Below are 9,199 nucleotides of genomic sequence, written 5' to 3'. Positions count from 1 at the left end.
AATGTATGCTACCATGATCAGCTAACGTGTGCTAACATGCTAATCTGATGTGCCCTAACACGTTCTGCTAAGGTGTTAAACATGTTTGGCTAACATGTAATAATGTGCAATGCTAATGAGTGCTATTGTGCTCTGTTAATGTACTCTAACGTGCTCTGCTAACGCATGTTATGGTAACGTGCTCTGCTAACGTGTGTTTTGGTAACGTGCTCTGCTAACGCATGTTATGGTAACGTGCTCTGCTAACGCATGTTATGGTAACGTGCTCTGCTAACGTGTGTTATGGTAACGTGCTCTGCTAACGCATGTTATGGTAACGTGCTCTGCTAACGTGTGTTTTGGTAACGTGCTCTGCTAACGCATGTTATGGTAACGTGCTCTGCTAACGTATGTTATGGTAGTATGCTCTGCTAACGAGTTCTAACGTGCTCTGCTCCCGCGTGTCAATGTTCTCTGTAAATATCTTGTAATGTGCTATGCTAACGTGATCCACCAACGCGCTCTGTTAACACCTGCTAATGTGCTATTCCAACGTCTGAGCTAAGTTAATCTAACTTACTATAGTATGCAAAGATACGCTTTTCAAGTTTTTAATAGGAATTTAATGGTTCTTCATTGAAATTATCCAACTGATTTTCAATAATAGATACAACTCATTTTCTCAAGTAAATACAGGTTCATGATAAATTTGCATTATTCTATGTTCTGTTACACCACACGTGAGAGGTTGGTTGTTAGCAGGTGAGCAAAGGCGACAAAAAGGATGGAGGAAAGGGATGGTCTGTACTCTTAACAGGAAGAAGAATGCAAACAAGGAGAAGGGAAGAAGGTCAGGGAGGACCAAATTTTCAAGATTATTCAAGAAAACAAAGAGCGCGATACTGACCAGGCAGGCGCCCAAAGTGCCGGAGGGTGGGCTTCTGTCGTTTGGCCCGACACGCGGCCGGGGCGAGGGTACCTGTCGACGTAGACGCGGCAGAGACCGGAGTCTAATCTTGTCTATAGCCAGCACGATTGTTCGGGGCTGGTGTTGCAACAATCGTTGCAACACCAGAATAAAAACGTTGTTGAATTTTCATAATATTCGAAATTATATATAGGTTCAATTAAACAGGAGTCTCCGCATTGTGCTACGTGTGCTCCAGTCAAATCAAAAAGAGTGCATAGGGGTGGCAGGCCAATACCAATCTAGTATAAAACAGTGACGTCATATCCATGTTTGGTCATCAGAATTTTAAGACACCCCATAAGGATGGTAAATTCGTCTTTTCACAATCCGCATCCTTCAGTGGTCATACTTTGACCTAACCATACATTCATGAAATGGGTAATCATCTTAAGACAAACAAGGTAACCTTAGAAAGTGAAATTCTATTTTACCCCGACATCATACACGTTAAATGAGGCGTCACTAGTTTTTTCTGGAATGCTAAATTACGTGCCTGACTATGCAACAATGTTTTTCCTTGTCACAACGCTTGTGGGAATTGAGACATTTGGCTAGATTACTTCGTGCTCTCAAGTAGCGTGATAAAAATCACTACTGTCCGTAAGCTCTCTGCACTCAGTCGCTCGGTTCCTAGGGGCTCAAGAATTCGTTCTCTTTGACTATTTCTGTCTAAATTCACAATGAAAACTCTGACTTATGCCTTCTGGGGATGCATCGCTATTCTTGCTGCATCGTTATGTAAAGGTAAAGCAGTAATTTAATTAGTTTATTAGTTATGAATGGATTTTTCGTTGCCTTTTGGAAACTGAGTTGAAAATAGTCGCCGAAAACATCAATTTCAGAAAATAGCAGTTGTTCCTACCTCTGGGTTATCCGTTTAAAATTTTCAATGGTCATGGTCGTACGTTGAATGGTAATTAATCGCCACTGCACTAAAGCTTTTCCTTACAGTAATGGCTCGATTGGACGATACTCGATACATCACTGCGTATACCGGGCTCAATTCTACCGGCGCCCACTACCATTTCACTGGATACGTGCCTGACCTGAGCGAGATGCAGATGAACGATTCCATCAGCAGCGCTTGTGGTACTGGAATGTGAGTGCATTGCAAGAAATTTTTCAACTCCCCACATAATAGGATAAGTAAAGGTGTTAAGCTAGAATCAACACATTGTATTAGATGAGATCGAAGTTCAGATCTTTTAGGTCTTGAAAATTATATCAGGTATGCTGATTGCGTGTCCAGACTTCAGGGAAGAATATGGGCCACCGGGCTTCCAAAATAAATCTTTATACGTAAGTATTTTTGCTTCGTATGTTTGGTTGAATCTAGAAGGAAGGGTTTCACGGAGATTTGATTTTGGGTAGCCGGTACCGATGTCAAAATAAATAGTTCTTCATCAAAAAGTAAGTAATAATTAAGTCCAGGCTCGAGAATTATGGTCAACCGGACATCCGAATTAAGAATCTTCTTCTCTAAGAAGGTTTGGACAAATGAATGGAACCAGGGAAAGGTCAAGACCGGTAACAGGCGTCAGGAACGGCGAAGTTTATACTGTTGAAGAAATTAATGAAGATTATGGCAAATGAAGATCTGGCGTTCACAGAGATCGATATATACAATTATTAATGCGATATATATGAGTATTAATGCGTATGCGAGTACTGGCGCACGGCCAAATCTACCATTCGGAGTTAGTGTGTAACAGACGCCACAACTGCAAGTCTATAATGCAAGGAATGAAACCTTATAACAATGAGGAGTGTAAAGTAGGATGAAGGTTCACTAGAAAAGACAGGCAAGACACTTGGAGGTTTATTTGCACGATAAAAGGTTAGAGAGAGAATGGAACCATAAACTTCAATTTGCCTTTACTAGACCCTAAGCAAATGACCGTTTATTTACATCCACACTTAAACGACCCGAATTGAGGTTTTCCGCAAATGTAAGCCTGGCGAGCCTAAGACAAATCCTTCCTAGTTAATATATGGGAAATAAACAAATACATCGAGCTAGCACCACTTTCACATAAAATTACAAAATACTAAAATTACAGTCTTTTCGGGCATTAAGAGCTTGTTATAGTCGCTGCAGATGCGTAGGACAAGCGTCATGTATGATGTAGGTAGCAGGTAAAGCGTAAGATGTTTAACAGGGTGGGCTGCCGGTACATATCTAAGGTGAATTGGAGGTGCGCTACCTCCTAACTTGGCAGCAACTATAAAGGCAGCAATGTTTTCGAAAGTGGTAATTTCTTGCAGCATCGTTTAAATTAAATAAATAGAAATACCCCCTCTACTTCTGGAACGCGCTGTGCCCGACAGCTGAATCCGGTCCTTAATTTATTTGCCTCGCCTCCAGTCTGCATACCGTCATCTCCACTCGACGGAAATCGCTGTGCTAAAAGTGCCTTCTGACATTCTGCGAGCTCTAGATTGCGGTGACATTGCGGCATCGGCTTTACTCGACTGCATTTGACAAAGGCGACCACGCCACTTTATTGCGTCGACTTGACGTATCATTCGGCCTGCGCGGCACAGTGCTGCGGTGGTTCGAGCCCTATATCAGAAAAAGATTTCAATCCGTTCGACGCGGTCACTCTTCTTCTACGCCATCGTTGGTCACTTGCGGCGGCGTAGCACAGGGGTCAGTCCTCGGCATGATTCTTTTCTTGTTGTATATTGTCAACGTGATTCAAATTCAAAATACATAGTCAATTGATTCAAATAGTTTGAATAAGTATATTTGCCATAACTGAATTATATATTAATTTTATCAACGACACCCAAATTCTTGGCTACTGTGCGGCTGACGATACAGGCTTGCAGGACCGGGTGTCCGTCAGCATGGACGCCGTCTCAGACTGGATTCGTTCCAACCGGCTCCAGCTCAATGCATCAAAAACCAAATTTATTTGTTTTGCGACTGCTCGGCGCCAGCATCAGCTTCCGTCCAGCCCTGAGCAACGAGTTCGCCACGCCTGCGTCTCCGTTTCGCTACCTCGGCAATCAGCTGGACTCAGTACTTTCTGTAAACAATTACATTGCCATCGCTTGTTTTGATTACAATTCACCAATTACAAGTTAATTACAAGTCGCCACGCTTGTTTAGACTCTCTGCAACGAATTCATAGCGTCAGCCGCTGTCTCTCGAGGGCGGTCTTCGAAGCCTTCGTGGTGGTGCTTATTCTAACCAGATTGAACTATGTCAATGCCACACTATATGGACTTCCGATGGGAGCGCAGCCGTGCACCACCAATTTTGTCCACCAATAAGCCCTGAATCGAACGCCTTGGATCTCTCCGGACCTACACCAATCAGCCGTGCACCACTCGGCTTTGTCCTCCTCCGGCCTTGACCATCACCTGCCGTGCACCACCAGGCCGCGGATAGAATCTGACTTCCGGGCATCATTAAATTACGTAATTTTACGTTCACCGCATCTGAGGTTAGGTTTCAGATAGCATAGTACTGTTCCAAAATTTATCGTCCTTCGACAAGTGGCCGTTCGACCGAGGGCTGGTTCGACTAGATACGGACGGCTTGAAGTGTTGAAGGCTACGTTCCGGAAGGCAGGAATCATGATGGTCCATTACATCCAGGGCAGTTGTGGTCTTCGGCAGGCGACCTCTTCCGATCGCGCCACTCACCAAACTGCAATCTGTGATCAACTCTGTTACGCGACTCGTGTGCGATTAGCGAAAATTCAATCACGTGACGCGATATTACGCGAACTTCACTGGCTACACGCCAACTTTACTGGCTGCAGCAGCGCACGCAGTTCAAGGTCGCTGTTCTGACGTTCCGACGCCTTCACGGTCTGGCGCCTCCTCATTTCATGGAAGGCCTGCAGCGCGTGTCGGTTCTGCTTTCCAGAAGGCGATTGCGTTTGTCATCAACAGCGGACCTCGTCGCACCATCTACACGTCTATCTCCCGCCGGTGACAAAGCGTTCCCGGTCGCCGCCGCCAGAACCTGGAACAGTCTGCCGGCTTCCGTAACATTCGGCCCCTTCGTTGCCAGGGTTTCGTCGACGCCTATATTAAGTTGGGAATATTTCGTGGAGCCAATAAATATTGTGCTTAAACATATTTTTCCCTTAGCACCATTTCTCAAGTCTTTATAGTTTTTGCTTGCTGTCAAACTTATGTGTTATGTGCCCAAGAAGTTTGTTTGAGCCAACCGACAAAATAATTGCTTCGTAGAATAATAACAATGACAATAATAAATGCACAATAATCAATCGTAATGCTTCGATCTGGAAGTAAAATAAGTTATATTATTCTATTCTGATCAACAGTTCATAGGCGTACTTGTGAAATTATTTTGGGCGAAGATCGTTTTTAGTACTGATTGTATTCCAAGAAAATATTATTTTATACTTTTTCACAGTAAAAAACCTTATTATTCAGAATATATCAAGTGTGTGAAAAATTTTTATTTTGACTGAGCTCGAATCAGTAGATTTCGTAGATCTCACTAATTGAATGTTAAAAATTATCAAAATGTAACTTCAAAATCCGCAAGAATAATGATTTGGTTCATTCAAATGTTATTCAAATTTACAGTTGGATACTCTACGACGGCATGAACTACTCTTCAAACCCCACAGGTTACTTTTGCTCTACTCCTGCAGTGAGCAAGTGCTGGAATTATAAGGACGTCTGCCAAAAGGTGATCAGAAAATTTTTGGAACTTGCGAAGCTCTTTACTATAGCTCCGATATCACAACGATGTTTTTTGAATGAATATATGAGTACTTTTTGAGCTGGTTAGTCAATTTAGACGATATCCAACTCAATCCCAAAACGAGTTAATTACTTTCGCCATCAACTGTTTGTTCTCAATTCTAAATACTGATCTGATTCAAGTCCATTCTAAAATACCAATTACACAGGGATCGTCGCTCAGATACGCTGGTAGTCCGTATGGCCTCAATGACGACTATTACAATCTTTATGAAGACAATGACTTCCACGGCAAAGAATTCAAGGGCAACACTAACGCCGCTGACTTGGGCGACTTGGATCAGGCAGTCTCTTCTCTAATAGTTATAGGACAGTCAGCCTGGACCTTCTATAGGTGAGTCCAGCTATTCAGCCGGTAATTAGTTTCTCATTTGTTTTTCGCAAAAGAAAAAATTTCAAATTTATTTAGACAATTTTAATACACATTTATTTAGACAATTTTAAACTCTCATTGTTACAAAAGTCGAAGTATTTGTTAATAATTTGAATCACATGATATTTATACGTTCGCTTTGATAAAGGAAATACTTGAACCAACAGTGGCCAGGATTTTACTGGAGTCAGCGTGTGCGTCTACACAAACGCCACAGTCACTAACGCTGACATTGAACTCGACTTCATTATTCTAGTAATCCTTCAGGAACCTTGTACAAAGACTGATGATGTTCATCTGAATTTATTATATGCATTAAAACTCGTCCATTGAGCAAAATGTACCTAGTGGTTAATTTCGAAGGACCAGCTATGAAACGCCTCGTTTACCTACAGTTATGCCTCGGTTATTAGTTCAAGTACAAAACAAAACCGAATTTATTATTATTTCCTTGAGACTAAATTCTTACAAACTGCTAGCACCTTAGTTTTTATGACCGAACGAAATTTTCTCCATGATTTCTAAACGAATACTCGGTTATGACGTCATGAATACATTACAGGCATCCAAATTCCAGACGATCTCAGGACATTCATAATTACGTTTTGCTCAAGAAATTTTCATTTAATATAAAAATTTCCTTTGCATCAAATTGAAAATCTCTATAATAGAATGTAATTGTAAATTGGGTCAGATCGTTCAACATTTTTAGCGCATTTTCTCATTTATGGAAAAAAGGCGCTATTCGCCATGCCGTCCGTCCTACTGTCCGTACGTGACGTACGGACAGTAGGACGTACGTCGTCACGTTTTCGTCGACGAGAAAATGCATTCTCTGTCACTCACTGCAGTGAGTAATGAGTTATATTTTTTATCGCATTCTCCATACATAATTAAAGGTGTGCCCTGCAGATGGACATGCTCGGTCTGCCCGACAACTCGATCAGGTCCGTGGCGAGGGGGTGCTTGGGCGAGCTCGTGGCTGGGGCAGAGCCTGCAGTTCCAGGCCCCAGACTGAACTGACGTGCGTGTCTGCGGTTACTCGTACATACAGGCATCCAACGTTAAAATACCGTCGAATAAACGTTGTTTCAACGCTCAACGTTCTTTCTACTTCATATGACTTCAAGAACAGATGTACGGATGTTCAGCGTCCAGTAAACGGCGTTCCAACGTCTAATTGAGGTTTAAAAGTAAAGAAAATAGCCAAAAATTTCACCATTTCTTATAAGAGAAAACGTTTCGGAGTCCAGCTCCATCGTCAGTTCAAAACCTAGAACACAGGTACAAACAATTAGTAACCTAAAATTCACATTCAAACAATTCACCTAAACTTGAGGACATTAGAACTATAATCGAAGATAACAGAAGATGTGTATAAGAGACAGGGCCTGTGCTGTGACTGTTCCACTAACAGGAGCGACTCGCGATTTACTGAGGCTACTATGTCATCCGTTAACCCTAGAGTCACAGGTATTGCCAGAGACTGACCAGGGTCAACCTTAACTGAAGTCAAGGTTATGCATTGTACATGGCGTAAGGACGAGGTTAGCTCACCCTCACTGTTTGCATAAAAGTCAACTGCAGCACCACCTTCATGGTGCTTGGTTAGCCGCCNTTTTTCAGAATGGTGCGCTGAAAGCAGAAATCAGTCAACAGTTATAGCCAACTTAAGCCAAGAAAGGGAGAACTGCTACGAGACTTACGCGATGGAGATTGGAGCCATTTACAGGAGATATGAAAGTAGATTACTGGATGCATCATGCAACTATTCAGGAATGATTACGATTTACGAATAAATATTACTTACTAAGTTAGTAAAGTTACTATGCTCATAAAATGACGACTAGCTTAGTCAGTTATCACTTATCAGTAATCCACTTGAGGAGAAACTGAAGATCAGAGTAAGAACCTGTCTCTTATACACATCTAGATGTGTATAAGAGACCGGTTCAGACCCATGACAAGTTCATTGACACCTGCTACTCGGCTGATCTATTAACGGACGTGTAACCTTCCCTGAGAGAAAACACCTTATATTGCGGGAGCCACATATATTATAGATTATATTAGTCTATACGGAAACACGCAAGCTTGACAACGGGATTAAGATCGTCCATCCTATGCCATTCCAGCATTAGAACCTAACAAGCCCGGGAAACATTTTCCTCCGAAGGAACTATTGATGTAAATACGAGCACAAATGAGCTTGAAATGGCACATCGATATACATTACAATGGCAGACGTCTTAAAACAATCATTCTTGTAGCGGAACCTCAGAATTTTAGGTAAACCACTTACTCCTATTTCCTAGTGATTAATCCATCTAAACTTATACAGTTTAACCTATCGCCAGGTCGACGATTCAGGTTTCAAAGATATAGAAATTGGGGGACTCACCCATAGGGTGTCAAATTCGCAATTTAATGGCTGCCGACATGGAGATACTGAACACTAAGGCAAGCGCCTGCGTCTCGTGTAAAATTTCATGGCTAACTTATCTATTGCGATCAAAGAATTTATTGTTCAGTTGACATCAATATTGTAATTGCCTGGCACAAATGAAACGTTGGTTCATTAATGTGATTATTATTTTGATGCAATACAGATACTGAGTTTAACGACGGTACTAACTAGAACTCGGACCCGGACCGGTCGACCGGGCTGAAATTGAAAAATATAGCTCATAAGGGTCTCAGTAAAGTTAACTTTTCGATCGATAATTATCTGAAACATTAGAAAACATAGAACATTTTTTCAGAATTTTTAACGATTTCTTAAGGGGAAAAATTGCTGTAAGGTCTTGAGATCCAGGATCAGCGTATTTGGGTAGCAGAAAGAGTGTATTTTCCATCGTCCGGTGTCTGCCCGACCCAACATGAATCTTTTTATAAGTGAATCAACAAAAATTAATTAAAAACTTGCAAAGTTTTCTGGATGTCCCAGCCAAATCTCAATCGATTAGATCGATCGAAAAATCATCATTTCTAAGCCCCTAATGAGCTGGTTGGACAAAATTTTCCTAGGTAAATTTTGAAACTTTGTTATGCAAATTTAAAGTTTTCTCGAAGTTTCAGTGCCTCTTGCTGTCTCTTATACACATCTAGATGTGTATAAGAGACAG

At 41.7% G+C, this 9,199-nt stretch overlaps 1 protein-coding gene across 1 annotated transcript; it reads left to right on the top strand.

Moving 5' to 3' along the window:
* The first annotated feature begins 1,555 nt into the window (after positions 1 to 1,555).
* On the top strand, positions 1,556 to 7,097 carry LOC108676499. Its single transcript, XM_018164580.2, has 6 exons — positions 1,556 to 1,693; positions 1,901 to 2,048; positions 5,522 to 5,627; positions 5,851 to 6,035; positions 6,242 to 6,329; positions 6,987 to 7,097. Exons 1-6 carry the CDS (start codon positions 1,630 to 1,632, stop codon positions 7,095 to 7,097), a joined length of 702 nt encoding a protein of 233 aa, XP_018020069.1. The 5' UTR covers positions 1,556 to 1,629.
* The last annotated feature ends 2,102 nt before the right edge of the window (positions 7,098 to 9,199 follow it).

Source organism: Hyalella azteca, unplaced genomic scaffold (genome assembly GCF_000764305.2).
Source record: "Hyalella azteca isolate HAZT.00-mixed unplaced genomic scaffold, Hazt_2.0.2 contig16862, whole genome shotgun sequence".
Lineage (NCBI taxonomy): Eukaryota > Metazoa > Arthropoda > Malacostraca > Amphipoda > Hyalellidae > Hyalella > Hyalella azteca.
Note: the sequence above shows the minus strand (reverse complement) of the source record. Positions and strands in the feature narration are given on the sequence as shown.

Coding starts and splice junctions, on each gene's coding strand:
- LOC108676499 (XM_018164580.2), top strand. CDS start 1,630: ATGAAAACTCTGACTTATGCCTTCTGGGGATGCATCGCTATTCTTGCT. Junction 2,049..5,521: donor AGCGCTTGTGGTACTGGAAT/GTGAGTGCATTG, acceptor TCAAATTTACAG/TTGGATACTCTACGACGGCA. Junction 6,330..6,986: donor AACTCGACTTCATTATTCTA/GTAATCCTTCAG, acceptor TGTGCCCTGCAG/ATGGACATGCTCGGTCTGCC.